The following is a 21114-nucleotide window of genomic DNA, read 5'->3' as shown; positions in this document are numbered from 1 at the left end:
TTTTGGGGGTAGAAATGATAGGATTTGGTAATAGATTATATAAGAAGGCAATCAACTGATGCTCCATTTCTAAGAACAATAGTAAAATAAAAGTCTCTCAAGAAGTCTAGAATGTCAACACCTCAGATACTTAGTATCTGAGTGACCCTGGATAAACCATTCAATATGGCAGCCTCAGTTTTCTCATCTGTAAAACAAGGAAAATAACATCTATACCTACCTTATGTGTTGTTGTGGGACTCAGAGATAATGCATGTAAAGTATTTTGCAAATATTTAGGGGCTATAGAAACTTTATTTTTTTTTCCCTGGAGGATATCATTGATGTCATTTTCCAATCTTTATATGCTATCTTGGTGAATTAAACTGAATTTTTGTAGGGGTGTTGGTAATTGATACAACTGAAAAGCACTTTAGAAAACTGGGTAGTAACACTAAAGATATTAAATTGGAGTGTATCTCTCCCCCTCCTTCATTCTCCCTCCTCCCCTTTATTTGGTCATTAACAAGAATGTGAAAACAAGAGGCAAAATTTCAGAGTAGGTAGATTGAGCTCTGGGATTGAAATCAGGAAGATCTTGGTTTAAGTCCTTCTTCTGCCACTTCTGGCAGAAACTTTTGTTTCATGGATCCTTTTGGAACTCTGGTTAAAGCTTACTTATGTCTCAGAAAGGAGTTTTTAACAGGATTTGCTTTTCTCTTAAGTGAACAGGAGCTTTGGTGCTTTAAATGGTGCTGTAAAATGGATGGGGAGATAGTAAGTCATATGGAGAGGTGGCAACCCCTTGATCTCCTAGTAAGTTTGTGGCTTTTTTTATTTTAGGTTTTTGCAAGGCAGTGGGGTTAAGTGCCCTGGCCAAGGCCACACCGCTAAGTAATCATGAAGTGTGTGAGGGCAGATTTGAACTCAGGTCCTCCTGACTCCAGGGCTGGTGCTCTATCCACTTCACCACCTAGCTGTCCAGTTTCTAGTTTTAAATTCTCTTATTCCAAATCTTTAAAATGTATCTCACAATCTCAAAAAGGCTTAATATTTCAGGGCTATTGTGGCCAAACATTTCATCATCTACCAGACCAACCTTCAGGAGATGATCAATCTGCAGATTATTTCCAGTTGCAGGGCAATATGGAGAAACTGAATAGTCACAAAAGGAGGTGGGTTAGTCATATGTTGAGACTAATGGACTGTCTGAACACTGCATTACTACACGCAAAACATAAAGATTTGTGGGGGATCTATGGGAGCATGAACAAGAATTGTAGAGAAGACAAAGAACTTCTGAATAAATGGATGAAATTACTCACATGAGTGAGACCACAGCTTAGTGGAAGTCAAGGTTAAATGGGGACTATTTTAAAAGTCATCAAAAGTTATGAGGAAACATTATTTCTGGTTAACGTCTTTTTTAAACTTCCAAAAAATGATGAAAATTCTAATTTAATGTTCCAGAGGGTCCCGAGGTCCCTAAACTCTTCATTTTTTAAAGTCAACATTCAAACTGGAGGAAAAATGTGAAATTGGGGAACAAACACATCATCGCTTCTCGTTCTCTATGCGGGACACATTTTCCCCCGGAGTTTCCCCCTCTGCCTTGGAGATTTAAAATGTTGCTCATCCCTGCCTGCGGCTGCAACCGAGTGGAACAATGCAGTCTCCACATCTGGCCCTTGACAAACTTGTGAGAGAAGTCCTGGCCGGGCCGGGCCGGGCCCCGCGCTCCCTGGCCCCGGGAAGCCGGGCCCCGCGCTCCCTGGCCCCGGGAAGCCGGGCCCCGCGCTCCCTGGCCCCGGGAAGCCGGGCCCCGCGCTCCCTGGCCCCGGGAAGCCGGGCCCCGCGGTCCAGCCCGGAGGCAGCCCTGCCCCGCGCCCCACGCCTCCCCGCGGCCCCGGGGGGCGTCATCACCTCGGCTGACGCGGGCCGGGGTGATTCCGGCGGGGCTGCAGTTCCGCCCCAGGCGGCCCGGCTCCTGCGCAGCCGGGGGCTCCCCGCGCCCCCCACCCTCTGCGGCTCCCCCCTCCGGCCGCGGGCCAGGTGCGCCGGGCCGAGCCGCGCGATTCCTCGAGCTCCACAGGCGGCGGCGCGCGCCCCGGGGTGGGGTGGGGGTGGGGCGGCGGGAGGGGAGCCATCGCGTGAGAGCGCAGGGGAGGGGAGGGGGCCCGAGTGGAGAGCGGGGAGTTCCTCGCTCGCGGACCACACGCTCTTCGGGCCAATCCGGAGCCAACCTCGGGCGCTGTCGCACGCGGGACACGTCCAAGCGTTTGTTGGCAAGGGGCGGGGAGGGGAGGGGGGGGAAGGAGGAGAGAAGGGGGAGGGGAGGGCGAGAGAGAGGGGGAGTGAGAGAGAAATAGAGAGAGGGGGGAGTGGGGGCGACGCGCAAAGCAGCCTGGGAGTTGTAGTTCCCCGCCCCCACGGCCATAGCCATTTTGTAGTCGGGGGACTACAACTTCCAGGAGATCAAGGGGACGATTCTAATGTGCCCCGGCAACAAGCGGCTCTCCCCTGGGGCGGGGGGCTCGGTGCACGCGCCGTGGGCTGCCCGGCTGCAGGTAGATGCGAGAGCCGCGGCAGCGGCTCTAGCGCGAGGCTCGCAGCCCTAGAGACAAGCTGGAGAAGGGGAGGGGAGGCAAGGGGAGTGGAGGGGGGAGGTGGAGCGATAGAGCGTGCCATGCAGTGAGCGAGGGAGTATCTTTCAATTCCACACCTGGATCCGGGGCCGGAGAAGCGCCCTGCGGGCTGTCCAGCAGCGACCTGTGGCGTTTCCTGCGACCTCTCGGATACGGTGTCGAGGGTCTCTTCTGTGCCCCTTGGGGGGGCTTGGGGGGCTGCGGCCGGCGCGCCTTCCGTAATCTTGCAGAAGAAGTTTTCGGCTGGGGTGCCGATGGGCAATTGCCTGAGGATCCCTAACTTGTATAAAAGCAGAGTCCATTTAAAGTTGGGCTGGAGACCGACTCTCATTGGTTAGGGTGCTTGGAAAAAAGAGACGCGGTGCAGCCCTTGCCGTGGGGCTGCTGCTGCCTCTGCCGCCGCCGCCGCCGCTGCTGGAGTTGACTCTTCTGGTCTCACTGCTGCTGCAGCATAAACGTGACTTCCCACATTTTTATTTATCTTTCTCTTTCCTTTTCCAAGATGTAACTACAGATCAGACACTAAGGACCTTCACGTTTTGCTGATGTAGTTTTTGGAGGAAAAAAGGGGGAGTGAAGGGCGTCGGTTTTTTTTTTGTGTATGTGTGTTTCGGGGGAAATTTTCCATTATGAGTGTTTTACTAAAGTGAATTTTTTTTTGTCTGCTTCGTCTTTGGCTTTTTTTTTTCTTCCCAATTTCGGATTTATTTAGAGGCGAATCTGGCTTTGGGGGAACAGGAAGAAAAGTCGGATTACAACCATCACCAACAACAATAAAAACCACCAGGATATTTTTTTTTGCAAATTTCTGACGGCTTAAATTCATGAAGCAATTGTCCCCTTTTGCAATCAGCATTTGGATCTCAGAATGAGCAAGGAAAGACCCAAGAGGAATATCATTCAGAAGAAATACGTAAGTGTTCTGAACAACACATCCTTTGACTTGCAGTTTTAAGCAATGGCTGTGAATGTCAAGTTTATAGATAATTCTGCAGCTGAAAGGTTTTAAATAACTGGGTCCGATAAGGCTGTTTCTTTCTTTCTTTCTTTCTTTCTTTCTTTTTTTTTTTGAGAGAGAGGGAGAGGGATTTTTCAAGCAAAGTCTGGTCTGTCCAGTCTGGTTACAAAAACACATTGGTGGAGAGATAGCCCAAGTGAATAAATTGACCTCAAATGACACAATCATAATCTAGTTTTAGATGAAAGGCAAAGCATTTCAGTGGAGCTTGAGGGGGTTGCAGTAATGTTACTAAACTGCATTCTCAAGCGGATTTGTCTATTGCACTTTGCATACAAATGAACCTTTTTATGATTACTCTTATTTTTTTTAAACTGGACTGTGTTGGAAGCCCTTTAAGTTGAAATCGAGTGTCCGATGATGGCGATCTTGTTCCTTGCACTGCCACATCAGATGTAATGTATGTGGTCGTTTTGCTTATCTGGTTCGCAATAGAAACCAGTTGGGAATCATGTTACGGTGAATGCATTTGTTGGGATTGACTTTAATAATGGGGCAATGGATTAGTTTTGTTTAAAAATTCATGATTTCCAGTTTTAGGGGAAAAGATGCCAGACTTAATGCTTGGAAGTGTGTGCCTGTGGATGTATGTAACTATAAATAATTTCACTGTTTTAACCGGGCTTCCGTCATTGGATAATCTTCAAAGATTTAAATGTTTGGGAATAGTTAAATATTGTGTTGATACAGCTCCATTTTGATTGGCATGAAGAGTGTTTTTGTTTTTGTGTGTGGTGGCTTTTTTTTTTAAAAGGGGGGGCTGAGAGAGGGAGGGAAGCAGGGAGACCTAGGGATTAGCCAAATAGGCACTCGAGCGATTGGTGATTTATCTGCATGCTTAAAATGAGAGAACCCATTTTTAAAAGACCACATCAGCATTCTAAGTGATGCAGCGTTATAAGAAAGTTTTAGACCGAGACGCCAAGTACATGTTTTCCATGTTCTTTTTTTTCCTCTTTTTTTCCTTCTCTCTCTGTGTATGTATGTATGAGGTGACCTTCGGGACACTACCTTTTTTTTTTTTTAAAAGGGACTTCATTTCGTGGAAAAGCCAAAAAGACTTCTCTCTGGAGTTAGACATCTTAAACTCTTAACTGTGCAGGGAGAAGGAGGGTGAATAATCAAGTGCAACTTCAAAGCTGTTCTCTAAAGAATTTACGAATTAAAAATACATCCGCATTGCAGAGGACTGGGTAGAATGGAGAAGACTAGTTGAAAAGTCTCGCAGCCTAACATTGCTCGGAGACTCCGCGGCGTCCGGGAAGGGTCTCTTAGGTCCTAGGCTGGCGGCCGCATTCACTGAGCAGATGGAATTGGGGAGAACTTGGAGGGGCGGCGGCGGGGGCGGGGGCGGCCGGCCCGGCTCCGCCGAGTTGCCCCGGGCGTCGCGTGAACAATGTAGCCACGCAAGTCCGGCGCGGGGCGGGCGCCGTCCTAGCGAGCCCGGGCCCGGGCCCCGGGGGCCCCCCTGCGCCGGCCCGCGTCTCCTGGGCTTCCCCCGCTCCGAGGCTCCGGAGGGAGGGCTCCGGGTTCCCGGACGGCCTAGAGGGGGCAGGTTTCCGGCTCGTGGGGAGGCTCCGACTCGCTCCCGGGTGGAAGGCCCGGGGGCGGCGGCGGGGGCAGGGAGCGGGGAGCCTGGACGAGCGAAGGCGTGCGAGCGCGCGGCCGCGTGCGCGGTTTCTCGTGGGGAGGGTGGGGGAGGGGGCGGCTGCGGATGGGGGGAGGGGGCCGCGCTCACGCACAACTGCAGCGAGTAGCGGACACGCACGCAGGTTGGAGCATGGCGGCCGGGGCCCCGCGGCGGCCGCCCCTGCCCCGGCCCGGGCCGGCGGCTCGGCCCCCAGCCTCCTGCCGACGCGCTAGCGAGCAACAGGTTAAAGCCGGCGAAACGTCAGTGCGGATGCCCCCTCCCCCGCCCCCTCCCCCGCTCCCCTCCCCCCCGCCGTGCACACTCCGGGCCTGGGCCGCGTTCTGTTGTCATTGTGACGTCACAAAGGGAAGGGCCCGGGTGGAATCTGTCCCTCCCTCCTTCCCTGTGACGTGAAAAAGTCAGGCGGGAGGTTCCAGGAGCGGCGGGGGCCGGCCTGGGGGCGGGGGGATGGAGGCGCGGGCGGCCCCGCGCGGCGTGGCCCGCCAGGTGAGAGCACCTCGAGCCGGCGGCCCCGAGGCGGCCCTGGACCGGGCTCTGCCCAGCCCGGGAGGGGAGGGGGAGAGGAGACTCCTCCTTCCTGCAGAACCGGATTACTTTCCATCCCAGGCCCCCTGATGGATCCTACTTATTATGGTAGTTCTGTTCCATTGCCGGTTTGTTTTGGTTGTTTTTTTTTTTTTTTAAAGAATGGAAACTTCCACCCAATGAAATTTTTGTCCTGTTTGGGGTGGTGGGCAGGGGGCCTTTTTTCGGACTTCCAACCGGTGGATGCCCTCTCGGCACGTTTAAATGATTGAGTGTGCCTCGATGGGACCCCCTCCCTCCTTTTGGAACGACACTGAAAGGTTTTCCACGTTAGTGGGCCTGGGTACCACAACTTGCCGTCTGCCGCTTTGGTTCCACAGCTTGGCTAGAATGCCCGGAGTTTGGGGAAGGACAGTCTTGGAGAGACACCTTTGGGGGAATGAAACGAATAGTTTGTATTCAGAGACAACCCTGACAAGCTCATCAAATGCATTGCCATCCTAAGCCGCACAGTTTTAATTGTTGGGCACAACTCCTGATGCAGTATCTTACAAGATTTGCCTTCCAAATGCCCCCATCTACTTGGACGATTGGGAAAAATAAAGAAAGAATTGAATATTTTGTAATTTCTACTCTTCAGCTTGTTTGGTAGAGTTTGATGTTGGTGGATGGACAGTTCCTAGCCCAAGAGGGGTTAGGTGGGCACCATCTACCCTGGGTACCTCTTGCCTTAGTCATGGTCTCGTACTCAGTATGCTTCATAACCAGGATGCATTTTTAGATTAATGCCTCTGTCACACTAGGATAATTTTTCCTTCTTACAGGAACATGAGCCTAATTAAGTTCGAAATGAGCTAATTCTTGATTTGAGCAGTTAGATTTTGTTGCTTTCTCTTCTCATTCTATCTACTTGAGAGCTAGTCCTTTGATCTTCTTGTATAGAAATAATAATAGCTCACTTTTATACAGCAAAAGCTTTACGTAACATTATATCATTTGATCCTCACAACAACATCCCATGAAATACTATCATCATTTCCATTTTACAGGTGAGGAAGCTGGTTCTGAGAGTTAAAGTGACTTGCTCAGGGTCTCAGTAATCAGTGTCACACAAGATTATATGAAGAAGCATTCTGACATTAAAGTCAACTATTTTTTCCATTTTGTGCCTTGTCAGATTATCTTTACTCCTTATATCCATTTACCAAATGGGGGACATTGAGGCAAAGAAAACTCATGCCTGTACAGTTCTTAAGGCTGGGTCTTTTCCCTGGTTATATATGTCCTTTCTGCCAGGTCAGTGCTGTAAATACTTTGATGTGAAAAGCCTAGATGACTGAAATTAAAGGAAAAAGAAGTTTTGCAACCCATAAAAGCAATTGGAAAAAGCCTCAAGGATGTAATATTAAAACTCAGACCAACTACAGCCTGATCAAGGTTACTAGCTAGACCTGCCTTTATACTAGACTAATAATTGACTTCTAAGTTTCAATCATCTTTCCCTTGCTTATGAAGCCAAAAAGAGTTGTTACTTTGTGAGACTGTCTGAAGTGGCTCCCCGCCCCCCCCCTCAAAGTATGTTAAAGTAGCAACCACTGCTTTGCTAAGGCCTGGTTGGCTAATTCTCTCTTTCTAGTATTTTAGAAAAAAAAGCATCAGTATTAACCCTAGTGGACATCCGGTGCTGAAAGTTATTTCAGTTTTCCACCACCAGAAAGATCTTTTGGAATAGCAGATTTAAGTATATTTCTACATATAAAATAAGACATGTTTTATTTTCCCTGTTTGTTAAGACAGTTAAAAAAAGAAAAATCCATATCCAGGTTGTGGTTTGCCCTTGACTTGTATGAGCTGGACAGTTTGACTTACCTCAATAAAGTATTAGGGGATTCAATAACAGGACATGAATTTACATTTTGTTTTACATATTATTTGTAGTTCACTATAAAATGAGCATAATTTTTTTTCTTCTTGAAATAAAAAGTATTTAGAAGATCTGCTTAAAATCACATGAAGCCTTAGAATGTCTTAGCTACATAGTTCTAATCCAGGTACTGATGCTGGTGCTCTGTAGAAGTCAAACTTTATTTAAACAGCACCTGCCAGTCTGCTAAACTTGGTTTATACAAAGTAAAGTAGCTTGCAGTGGAATTGGGGAGGTGGGGGGAATCGAGGAGAGGAAGGACACTTAATTGTATAATAATGGTCATTCAGGTAGTCATTGAGGTTGATTGTCTCAAAGATAAAAAGTTTTTGTGGTGTGCCTTGGATACCGGGGTGGGCTGTTTTTTGTAGAGCAGAAATATTGGTAATTTCCTTCTGAAATTCACAGCTTTTGAAAGTAATTGTCTTGATCTTAGTAGTTGCTTAAATGCTTATTGATTGATTGGGGGTCCACTTTATCATAGTTAGGAAGCATAATGTGTGTTTAAATAGCGAAGAGCCAGGCTTTTGTGGTTAATAGTCTCCTCTAAAATGTGCAGAAATAAACTATGAATTTCTTACTGCATTTCCCCCAAACAACTCTTCTATTTTCTATATGCCCTCCCCACCCCCATTTTACTGCTCCTCAAATCAAGCAAATTGCTGGCTTCTCATGTGACCCTGGCTAGCCTCTGGGCTAGGTACCCAGCGCTGATATATATCACTGTAAAGTATAATTAGGGTTGCCCTTGTTTCTGTGTTTTTTGACTGTTTGTATATTTTGCCTTGCCTCTCTTTAGATTATAACCTCCTGGTGGAATTCTGACATCTTTTGCCACCCAGTAGATTCTGCAGTTTTAAGAGTCTGTAAGATTACTTCCATTCAGTCCTTTTAAAAACTAGAAAAAACCCTTCAGACAAGAGGCAATCTATTTTGTATGGGCATGCCACGAAAGGTTTAGTTGAATGACCTCATTGGGACAAGGAGACTAGCCTGGGTTCTCTGATAGTGATGGTATGGTCTAAATCTAGGCAGACCCTGCCAGACTGGAGAAGGCATATTGATGATTGCTTGTCCGGTACTGTGGACCAGCTCAAATTCAGAAATGCCATCTATCTGGTGATTTAATTGTTTTATGAAAACTGCCTATTAAGGTCTATATAGGCAGTGATGGAGCTAAGAAGACCTGACATCTGGTAGCCATAATTGACCCAAGGACAAGTGAACCTCGTTTATTGACCAAGGCAGTTTTCTAAAGTGAAAATTATGGTTGTGAGTCCTTGGTTTGTGTCAGGAGAAGGCAATAACAGGGATTCTTAACCTGAGTGCAGATTTGAACTCTGCTCCTCCTGGGCTGGCACTCTGTAACCAAAGCATGAAATCTTTATGGAACTCAAGTTTTTTCATCTGTAAAATGAGGGGATTAAAGTAGATTAATCACTAAATTCTCCCCTTCCAATTCTAAATCTTGTGATCTTGGATATCTTGTCATCTAGGAGTTAGGGAATCATTCCTCCAAAGGGTACGAGGTTTATTAATAATAAATGGAGTTATTCCTTATAGAGCTCCTTCACAGGAGTGTTAGAAGGAAAGTGCTTTAATGTTTATAAAGTGATATATGACATTTGAATTATTACTTAGTCATGATTTCCTTATAGTAAGCCTGTGAAGTAGGTGACATTAGGAATATATTATTTCTAGTTTACAGATGAGGAAACCGAGTCTCAGAGAAATGAAATGACTTGCCTGTCAGGGTCACACTGTGATTGTGACATTTGGGACACAATCTGTGATTTTATTCAGTATGACTCCCAACAGGGATCTAGTCTCTCTTGCTGGAGACATAGCTTAGGTTTTGTTGTAGGAGACTCCCTTGATTCTGTCCTCTGCTGTTTTGAATCTTGGTTCTGATTTTTGGATCTTCAACAACAATTTTCTTTGTTTTTCTCCCACTTAAATGCAAAGATAGAAGAAGAAACTCCTGGCTCCTCTTGGTTTCCAAGCTATTCCTCCTATATCAGAGATGATTGGTGGGTAGAGAGGCTGCCACCTTCTGGTATTGTTGGCATTTGCTGACCCTGGCCTAGAAGAGGTCAGCCAGCTGCCCAAATTTGGTAGGCTCCTTGAATTGAGAACATGCAGCCACTCATTACCGAATCCACATTTCCCTAGGGGGAAAAGAGGTTTTAGCTGTCTGAACTGACTGCTGCCAATCTGACCTTACACTTCCAAACCAGATTTTCCAGGCACCTCTCCCTACTTCCCAACACCCAGTTAGCACCAGGGGTAGGGTTTATTCTGCCGTGGATTTGGGAGATCATAGGTTGCCTCATAGAATTTAAATCTGGAACTGTTTCATCATTATCTAGTTCTATCTCATTTTACAGCTGTGAGTTTCTATTCCTATCTCTCGTTGAGTCTCATGTCCCACAGAAATCAATCAACTCATTTTAAAAGAGTCCTTTGAGTTTCTGCTGGTTGATCCTGGACTTTCTCAATCTGAACAATCCTCTGGGTCAATTTTAATTTTAGGCCAGAGCTCTGGGAAATAGGTCTAGGGCTCAACCCCAATCTACCTCCTCACTCACCCTTCTCCATTCTTATTTGGGTGAAATCAGGTTAAAATGAACTTCCTGAACACCCTTAAAGTTGAAAAGGGCTACAAAGGTCAGCTTTAGGATCTAGTTTGGTTGGAGATCTGGTGTCTTTGTCTTGGTGAAGGAGGGAGATTTATGGGTCTTTGTATTTCAGTCGGCCTGAAGTTTTTTTATTTTTTTTAATCAGGAGCTCTTTCTTCTCAGCTGATAGGTCCTTTGAGTCTCTGAGTTTTGAGTTAAATTAAGAGTCCACTTTACCCTTGGGATGTGAGCTGGCTTTTGACCTTCACTCCTTCCCCATCGCTCCTGTTAAGGCCTGCCCCAGGCCTTAGCCTGGCTACTGCCTAAGCTGCCAGTTGCTGGGGTATCCAAGGAAGACAAACACAGAGTTCCCACAATATTCAAAAATTTTGTACAAGCAAAAGGCATTGTGTCTGAAAGGTTTCCCAAAGGTGGGAGAACAAATCAGGGATAATTTATCAAGTAGGAGGGGTAGAATGCTGCAGAGAGGAAGAGAGAGAGAGAGAGAGAGAGAGAGAGAGAGAAATTGATTGTGTGTGTGTGTGTGTCTGTACACGGACAAGGAAAGAAAACTGGAAAGGTAAGAAAGGGCCAGGTGATGAAGGGCTTTAAAAGCCAAACAGGATTTTCTAAATATTTGATCCTGGAGGGAACAGGAAGCTGCTGGAGTGCCCTTGGAGACTGTCTGGTCTGCCTTCTCCTTTACAGATGCTGATTCAGGGAGGTGAAGCCACTCCTTCAGAGACACAGACCTAGCTTGGGGTCAGCCAGAGAGGCAGATCGAGATCCTTCAATTCCAGTTTTATTGCCTTTCCCACTAGAGATAACTACCTAGAGCAACAACTGTTAATACTGGGGGGGGGCGTACTAAATCATTGGATTGAATAATTGTTTCATCTGTAATCAGATTCATCTATAATAACATCAGCATATTGGCTCCTGCCATTCAGCATCTTGTCTCTCCTATATCCTATAGGAACTCTCAGCCCCCCTCAGATTGTTTTAGAACACTTTTGTCTGCATCTTACCTCTCTACCCTGGTATCACACTTACTTGTTAAATGCCTGTCTCTTCCCTCTCTACCCCCTCCCTCTCTTAAGTAGTAAATACTCTACTCGTCCAGGAAGTTTTTTGGGGGTTCATTATATAATTCAAGGGAACAGCATTTATTAAGAACCTGCTATCTTATCTATTATTTAATTCTCAGGACAACTCTGGGAGGTAGGGACCTTTATTATCATCATCCCTCTTTTGAAGATGAAGCTAGCTAGGTGGTGGATAGAGGGACTGGATTTGGAATCAGGAAGACCTGAGTTCATATCTGTCTTCAGAAACTTAACTTATGTGACCTTGGGTAAGTTTCTCAGCCCTGTTTGTCTCAGTTGCCCCATCTGTAAAATGAACTGGAGAAGGAAATAAACCTCTCCAATATCTTTGCCAAGAAAATTAGGGTCACAGAGAGTTGGACACATTGAAACAACTCAACAGCATTTTGCAGTTGGAGAAACTGAGGCAGATGGAGGTTAAGTGACTTTTCCAGAGTCACGGAGCTGGTAAGAGTTTGATGCCTTTCTGACCCCAGCCCCAATGTGTGTACACTCTGCCTCCTAGCTAAAAACTCCTAGCTGGTCAGCAACAATTTTTTTTTTTTAAGATTTTATTTATTTTGGGGTGGCTAGGTTTTGCAGTGCATAGAGCAGTGGCCCTGGAGTCAGCAGTACTTGAGTTCAAATCCGGACTCAGACACTTAATAATTACCTAGCTGTGTGGTCTTGGGCAAGCCACTTAACCCCATTGCCTTGCAAAAAACCTTAAAAAAAAAAAGAAAAAAAAGATTTTATTTATTTTGAGTTTTACAATTTTCCCCCTAATCTTCCTTCTCTTCCCCTCCCCTCTAGAAGGCAGTCTGTTAGTTTTTATGTTGCTTCCATGGTATACATTGAGTTAAGTTGAATGTGATAAGAAGTTGTATACTTAAGGAAGAAAAATGAAGTATAAGAGATAGCAGCATTGTATAATAAGGTAACTTTTTTTTCTTTTCTTTGATTTTTGCAAGGCAATAATGGGGTTAGGTGGCTTGCCCAAGGCCACACAGCTAGGTAATTATTAAGTGTCTGAAGCTGGTACTCCTGACTCCAGGGCTAGTGCTCTATCCATTGTGGCACCTAGCCACCCCGATTTTTTCCTTTCTAAATTAAAGGTAATAGCCTTTGGTCTTTGTTCAAACTTCTTGATTCTTTTTCTGGATACAGATAGTATTCTCTATCACAGATAGCCCAGAATTGTCCCTGATTGTTGAAGTGATGGAATGAGCAAGTCCATCAAGGTTGATCATAACCCCCCTGTTGCTGTTAGGGTGTACAAGTGTTCTTCTGGTTCTGCTCATCTCAATTCATACAAATCCTTCCAGGCTTCCCTGAATTCCCATCCCTCCTGATTTCTGGTAGAACAATAGTGTTCCATGACATACATATACCAGTTAGTTAAGTCATTCCTCATTTGAAGGACATTTACTTAATTTCCATTTCTTTGTCACCACAAATAGAGATGGAATGAATATTTTTGTACAAGTGATAATTTTACTCTTTTTCATAATCTCTTCAGGGTATAGACCCGGTAGTGGTATTATTGCTGAATCAAAGGTTATGCACCACCAACATTGTATTGTCCCAGATGTCCCACATCCCTTCCAACATTGATCATTGTCTTTTCTGGTCGTACTGGCCAGTCTGAGAGGTGTGAGGTGGTATCTCAGAGATGCTTTAATTTGCATTTCTTTAATAAGTAATGATTTAGAGAAATTTTTCGTATGACTGTGGATCGCTTTGATTTCATCTGTAAATTGCCTTGTCAGCAACTATTTTGAAACTTAGTCTTTTAGAACTGCCCAGGGTCATACAGCCAGGATTTGTTAGAGGAGACTTGATCCTAGGTCTTGAAAGAAACTAAGTTGGTCCTATGTGTATCTCTATTAACTCAACCCTTCCTAGGTTCTTCCAGAGTGGCCCTGAAGGTCTGGCTTGGTTTCATAACTCCCTTAGTCTTTGAAGGGTATATACTTCTAATCAGGGATCACTTGGGTCTGGGTCTCATTCAAACACATCCCTCTCCTCCAAATTGTTTTATTTCCTGTAACTTTTTTTTCTTTCTTTTGTGTATTGCACTTACCCAGAGTTTCACTGGATAGGAATTGAACTGATGATGAACCTATGAGGATAGCAAATAGGGTTAGCTCTAGATCTCCTACCCAGTGAGAAGGTAGAGACAGTGGGGTTTTCACCATTACATTTTTACCTAGATGAACTGGCTAATGTTGGGGGCTTGGGGGCAGCATATTATGTTATTATTAGGAAACCTAGAATGCATTTAAGAGTATGATAGAAAGACCCCCCCCCACTGGAGGGACTTAGGTGTGGGGGTTCTTCAGAGCTAATACCTAATGGACACTCTCTTGAGAAAAGCTCTAGTCTGGATTTTCAATACTCATTTTGTAGGCCTGTCAAGCTTCACCACACATGAAGAGGAAGCAAGGCCAATGAACACTGAAAACATCATGAACAGCAGTTCTTAGTTACCATGAATCCTGGAAGGGCTTTAATAGATAATGCACGCACGCTTTTTTTTTTTTTAACCCCTCAATACTTCAGATGACATGTATGCTATCTCCTTTAAAACCAGAATGATTTCCAGCTGTGGTTTATTCATTTACTTATTCTTTTGGTTGGGGGCAGGAGATGGGGAGGTGTCTAAGACAAAACAGTAAAGAGACTATTCCCTCTCTTTCCCACTCCCCAACAGGAAACAGCAATGTTTTAATATCTGTAGCAACTGAACCATTTAGAATTTCAAAACTAGACATCATTAAATTCTCACATTGCTACTGGTTTGGCCTGGGCTTGGCATTTATATCAGTGTCCATTTTATAATATCTGCTTTAAGGACATGCACATGAAATTAGAACCTCTTCCTTTAAAAAAAGAAAAATCAAGGTATTTTTAAAAATAAACAAGTATTAATCACCATCTGGGTTATAGACACTGGGGACACAGAGATAAAAACTGAAACTTTCATTGTCCTTAGTGGACTTCTATTATTATGGGAGACGAGAAATGCATATGTAAATATATACCAAACAAATACAAGATAGTTTTGTAGAGGTCACTGGTGCTTCTGGGCAGCCAAACTGGAACAAGAATAAAAATTAATTCAACCTTGGAAAGCTTGGTTCTTTGTGTAAGTAAATGCTGAACCAAAGGATAACCACAATAAATTGAAATGTAAGGCTGGCAGTCATATACATGCTACTGTAATTAAATCGCCACATTTGGGCAAGCTCTGGCTAAACAACATCAAATTGGAGACATTTGACATGAGTTGGATCCTCTTGACTAAAGCTTTGTGTAACAATTGAACCAATCGAGATAGAGACTTTGCCTGTCAATGAATCAAGGATGCAACAAGCTATTTCTGTTCCCCTGGTATATGTGGGCATATTTTCTTTCCCAAAGAGAAACTTTGAAAAGGTAACCATCCAGTCTAGGAAGAGAAGTACATCTGATCCTGGGACATTTGGCTGGTGAATTAGAGATGGATATTGATGGATGAGTATGCCCAAGTCAGAACATCTCCTGAGTATTTGATGGATTTTCTTTGGCAGAGCCCCTTTTTTTCAATATCTAAAATATGTCAAAACCAATTCAACTGGGTCTAATATAACTTAGCCCAAAGCATTTTGAGTGTCCCAAGAGGGGAGAGCCGTTGGATAAGAGAGTTGGTTTAGGCCAAAGAGACAGCTATTTCAGAATCAGTTTTAGAGCAGAGAGAGAGAGAGAGAGAGAGAGAGACTCTAAATAGTAGTCTCACCATACTTTCCCATTTTACAGGCCCAGATGAGTTGAATAGGCAGAAGCTGGTTATTGGTAGAGATTGGAATAGCTTGGCACTTAGAATATCCTTTCCACTGTCAATGTACAGAAAGGAATGTAGATGAATGCCTTGAACTCTAGCAAATGGAGATTGTATCCAATTGCTTTACCTTAGAAGGTCAAAGTTCTCAGCCTGAAACTTAATTGTGTAACCTAAGTTTCTCTTATCTGAGAAATAGCATCAAAGTATCTGACCCATGTTAGGGGCTTAATAAATGCTTGTTCCTTTTTATAAGAGGAATAATACTTTTTGTCCTACCTCCCTTCTAGGATTGTGACTATTCCATAACTTCATTGGTTTCTTGCAATCATTTTGTATTTTCTCCTTCCTCAAATTAATTTGTTTTTATTTATCTGTGGCATCAAAAAAAAGTATAGCATGACTAGTTAATACGGTTTATAGAAAAGTCGATAAATTGTCCCTAAAATGGAATTTAAATCAGTTATTTTAAATCACATCCGTCTCTTAAGTTTATTAAAGTTAGCAAACTTTTCCTTTTTTATCTTCTCCCTTCCCCCAATTTTCAGCAAAGTAAAGATGAAAATGAGTAGGGAGGGAGAGAAGACAAGAACCAGATGATTTCCAAACTGCCTTGTCAGTCTGAGTAACTAATGCTTGACTCACTGTTGTTGGTTTTGTGTGTGATGTCTTTTTTTTTCTGAGGATCTGGGCCCACTTTCATGCTTTAAAGTCACTTGTAGACACTTAATTTCCACATTAATCTTGGGAAGTGCATGAGCTCCAGGGTCTGCTGAATCCAGCAGACCTGGGGTCAGAAGATAGTAGACATTGTGTCTGGCCATGCTCTGTGTGCTTTGTCATTGCCCTGGGCCAAATCTGTTTGCTTTTTTTTTTTAGGTTTTTTTTTTTTTGCAAGGCAATGGGGTTAAGTGGCTTGCCCAAGGCCACACAGCTAGGTAATTATTAAGTGTCTGACACCGGATTTGAACCCAGGTACTGCTGACTTCAAGACCGGTGCTTTATCCACTAGCCACCTAGCCGCCCCCTTGTTTGCTTTCTTAGGATGTTCCTTCACCCCCTTCTTGTGACATCTTTGGTACTTATGGACTTGGGCCTTTGGAGTTATGTAAAATAAAAAAATGAGTAAAATGTGAAATTTTTTAAACTCTGCATTTGAAAAGTCCAGATGACTTGGTTTGGACCTTCATTTCCTTGTGCTGATATTAATATTGTCCTTCACTTTGGAAGAAGACCACAACATCAGGAAGGTGATACCATGACAAGCACATGAATTAGACTTGAGTGAGGGGGCCTATGCTAGGCACCACCCTCATTTCTTCCTCCAGAGCCATCTGGGTCAGTGGCCAGATATGAGGACCCTGAATGCTGGACAATTGGGGTTAAGTAACTTGCCCAAGGTCACACTGCTAGTTAATGTCAGAGGCTAAATTTGAACTCCTGTCCCGATTCCAAGGTCAGTACTTTATACACTCTGCCACTTAGCTGCCCTGCTGATATTATGTGTATTGGTCAACATCCCAAGAAACAATTTGTGTATGTTCAGGAAAAAATTTTAAGTGAAACATGTAAGTCATCAGTTTTCCCATCTTCTATCCTGCTCCTCTCCATTTTAGTTAGGCAGGCTTCCATGACCCTTTAGAAATGAGGTAAAAACCCAACAACTTAATCCTGCATTTAAAAAAAAAAACAAGCCAAATTGTCCCCTTCCTCCCACTATTCTGATGCCCCAAGCTCTGAAGTTCTGTTTGTACTATTTTTAGCTTGTAACAATCTTGAGATGTTGGAGGATAAAAGGGCCTATGTGAATGTAAAGCATTTAATAAGGAGCCATGGTCTGTTGAATACTCTAGTTAAATTGGTAGCACATGGCTTTCATCTGTCTTGAGAGTTGTCTTGCCTTGAAGTTGTGGTATCATGACACCACAAAGCTTTGTCCTCTACATACAACTCCACTGTATGGCTATGACTGCTATCTAGGTAAATGCCTAAATGCAGTGATGGGTTTCTAATTGTAACATTTCTGAATTTCATGACATGATTGGCAATAATCCAATATCTTGTTTGTCATCATTCATATTAGCTGTACCAAAAATCTTGGTGCTTATGCTTTAAAGTTCACCAAGACTTTTGGAACACCCTGCATATTTGAAGTACAAGAAGTTGTGTTAGAGGGGGGTAAGACCAGGTCCTTGAGAATTTTAGTTGTGTTAAAGCAATTTTTGTTTCTGTGCTTTCTCAGCATGGGTCTTCATTCTAGTGGTGACATGAGATGCACTTGGCTCTCCTAGGAACAGATGGTTTTTTTCTTTGATCAGACTTAAGGGGAATTTGCCTTATTTCCAAATTCACAAGGTGAATAGATTAAACTTTGAGTAATCATCTGTGCAGCTATTCCAGACATTTGGTGTTTTTGGCCTTGCAGTTTTAGCTTGTAATTTTAAAAATTTAAAGTATTTAGTTTTGAATTAAAGGCAAACAGAAGCATTGCTATTACATCATAGGAGAGCTCTGAAAAGCATTTAAAGATTCATGAAAGTAATGACCATGGTGATCACATACTTGAGTGGCAGATATCACATTTCTAGTTAAATTTCTATTAAGTGAAGGGGAGGCCTAGGGAAGGTCTGTCTTTAATAGTGAATCAGGTTTGATAAAACTTAAGCTTTTTACCTTTTAGGGGAACAACTTGTGCCTGCGACTGTATGAATTTCTTTTGTGTCTTTAAAAATGTTTTTCAATAACCTTTTTCTGTACTGTAATCCTCGAAACTACTGTTAGGATTCCAAACCATTGTGGTTTAAACTAGCTGGAATCCGAAAGGTGGTTGACAGAATGAAAGGAAACCTCCTTTTAAATAAAAAACACATTTGGTTTGACTGATGATCCTGAAGTTTGAGCAGAGAAAGGCCAAGTCTCATAGCTAAAGGGAACAGGGCATCCTTGTTTCCTACCACTGGATCAGTTCCCAGCCCTATAACAGAGCTCATCAGTTGGGATCATTTGATCACAGATTTAGAGCTGGCAGGGAAGGGATCTTAAAGGCCATTTAGGCAGTTTGATCTTCTCTCAGTTTAGTTCAGGAAACTGAGCTCTCCAATAGTGAATTGACTTGTCCAAGGTCACATTAGTTATTAGTCCAAAAAATCTGGGATTTGAGCCTGGGTTCTATAACAAATTTGGTTCCTTTCCCTCTTCTGCCGTGTGACCTTGGGTTCTTATAGATTTAAAGCTTGAGGTAACCTTAGAGGCCTACATGGAATTCAACCCCTCCAGATTGTCCAGAGGACAAACTCTTTGGTCTCTTGGCTCTGTCCTAGGCAGCCAAACTCTGTAAAAAATTCAGAAGTTGCTGAACATAATGCCCTGATGGGTTGTCATTTTATCCAAGATAAGGTTAAATAAAACTATCCACCTAAAATAATAGCTCCATTGCTACTATGTGTGTTTATTTTTTTTAATTTTTTTTAGATTTTTTTTTCAAGGCAATGGGGTTAAGTGGCTTGCCCAAGGCCACACGGCTAGGTAATTAAGTGTCTGAGGCTGGATTTGAACTCAGGTACTCCTGACTCCAAGTCCAGTGCTCTATCCACTGCCCCACCTAGCTGCCCCTACTATGTGTGTTTATAACAAATCGTCAAAACTCTAGAGATTCTATTACTCAAGCACTTCTTTAGTCTAGGTTAGTCCAAAACAAATTTTGAAGAAGGCTGGTGTGGATTTGTACATGATTGGTTTGGTGACTTCTGAAATGGAGCTTTAAAGTTAAAGAAGGGGACTGTGTTTGTGTGTTTGTGTGTGTGTGTGTGTGTGTGTGTGTGTGTATGTGTCTGTAAGAGAATCCCTTCTTTATTCCGTTTTTCATTTAGTGAAATTTCTTTACAGTCAGAGACCTTACCCCCAATGAAAGATTTTCTTGCCAGGATAGTTGTATTCTTTTTCCTTCTTTCCTCTTTTTCCCTCTAAGAGGCTTGCTGAAGTTGTCATGTTATTTCTATCCAGAATTTATTGGAGTAGTAAGCAAAGTCTCAGGGGAATGTAAATAATGATGATTATAAAGGCGAATCAGTTTACCTAGGAAAGCCATTATCTTTGACTTGCAAAGCTTTTATAGCCATACTCTGTTTGCTTACAGTTGTTTTAATACAAATGGGGACCTTAATGTACCTTTTGTGAAAGGAGTCTTCTTGCTCCTTTGTAGGCAGAGGGCATCCCTAGAAAGAAAGATGTCATCTTGCCCAATCATAACAACTTGTTTCTTTGGACCTGCATGGTGCTGCAGTCAGAAGTAATGCTAAGTGAGGCTGCTTGTGAGTTTTCCCTTTCAAAGTAACTTGCTTTTAACTCATGAGAAAGAAGAAGCTTTCCATAATACTCCCTGCTGATTGCATTAGGATTTTAAAGAGGACTGTGCAACTCAAACAGCATTTATTGAGCACCAACTGAGTGAAAGAGTCCTTAATAGGAGATGACTACTTCATTTGGACTTTCTTCAAATACCACCCAATCTATACTTTTCCCCCCTCTATACTTCTCTATACCTCTCTCTACCTTTGCCCTTGATCACACACACACACAGAGAGAGAGAGAGAGAGAGAGAGAGAGAGAGAGGAGGAGGAGGAGAAGGAGAAAGGGGTAGGATCCTTATCTAGAGTGGGGGGGGCGCTTTCCTAGACTCTGATTTAAATGTGTCAAGATCCAGGGACTAGAAGGCTCACCTTCTCAATAATCAATTGGAAATTCTTGTGAAGGAAGAAACAGGAAACTCAAACTTGTAGTTTATTACATTTTGGTTTTGGTTTGCTCAATCCTCATATGGTTCATTCCTTTTGTCAAAAATTCAGATGATCCCTTCCATATTTAGGTTTAATGGAAGGAGCAGTGAACATGAAATCAGAGGACTAGCCATGCCTTTAACCTGGGTAGCCTTGGGCAAGGGCACATGCCATGACCTCCAAGGTTCTTTTGCTGTACATCTCCAATCCCAGCCTGTCCCATCCCTTTTCATGGCAATAACTCCATCTTTCTTGGGATAGTGATGAAGGGAGGCCCAGAAATAGGCAAGTCTTTCCCCATTTCTCCATGTGATGATTTTATTTGCCCAGCTTTTTACCCTCCCGTTCTCCCTGACATTGATAGTTTTGGGTACATTTTTCTTCACCATGTTCCATATAACTTAGTGCTAGGAGGGACACTGCCTTGTTTTTTTCTGCATCTTTGTACATACCACTATGGTGGTGAAACATTGGAAGGTAGGACTGATGCCCACCAACCACTGCTTTTCTCCCTGAGCAAGTAAGACACCTTTTAGGCTTCCCTGTATGCTTGAGCTTCATGTGAAATGTGCCTGAGAATGGCTCCTTTGGAATCAAGACCACAGAGGACAGTTTCCTTTTTTTTTTTTTTTTTAAATATTTTAGGTTTTTGTCAGGCAAATGGGGTTAAGTGGCTTGCCCAAGGCCACACAGCTAGGTAATTATTAAGGGTCTTGAGTGCCCGATTTGAACTCAGGTACTCCTGACTCCAGGGCCGGTGCTCTATCCACTGTGCCACCTAGCCACCCCAGTTTCCTTTTTTTCAAGGAACTCCTGGATCTTTTAAGTGCTTCTTAAGTTTAATCTTTGTCTTTGGATGGTGGAAGAAATTGTTCTTTTGCTCCATTTGCAAACTACAGAAATAATTTTATGTAAGTCTAGGCATAATATTGGAAGACTGTTTTCAGATATTGGACATTAGAATTTCAAATTGTGCTAATTTTTCTTTTTTGTGTATTTGTGGTTGTTAACTGTGAGTTTTTATTTAAATTGACTGTATTGGGGATACTAGGTGGTTCAGTGGATAGAGCACCG

The 21114-nt window shown here is 43.4% G+C and overlaps 1 protein-coding gene across 1 annotated transcript in view; it reads left to right on the top strand.

Moving 5' to 3' along the window:
• The first annotated feature begins 2683 nt into the window (after positions 1-2683).
• The window catches only part of JARID2 (jumonji and AT-rich interaction domain containing 2), a 329755-nt gene continuing 311324 nt past the window's right edge, over positions 2684-21114 (top strand). Inside the window, exon 1 of the mRNA XM_074207417.1 lies at positions 2684-3537. Within this exon, the coding sequence (XP_074063518.1) occupies positions 3493-3537 (45 nt within the window). The 5' untranslated portion in view covers positions 2684-3492. The remainder of the gene's footprint in view (positions 3538-21114) is intronic.

This window comes from Macrotis lagotis, chromosome X, assembly GCF_037893015.1.
Source record: "Macrotis lagotis isolate mMagLag1 chromosome X, bilby.v1.9.chrom.fasta, whole genome shotgun sequence".
Classification (NCBI taxonomy): domain Eukaryota; kingdom Metazoa; phylum Chordata; class Mammalia; order Peramelemorphia; family Peramelidae; genus Macrotis; species Macrotis lagotis.
The sequence above is the reverse complement of the archived record's forward strand: the minus strand, read 5'-3'. Positions and strand labels throughout refer to the sequence as shown.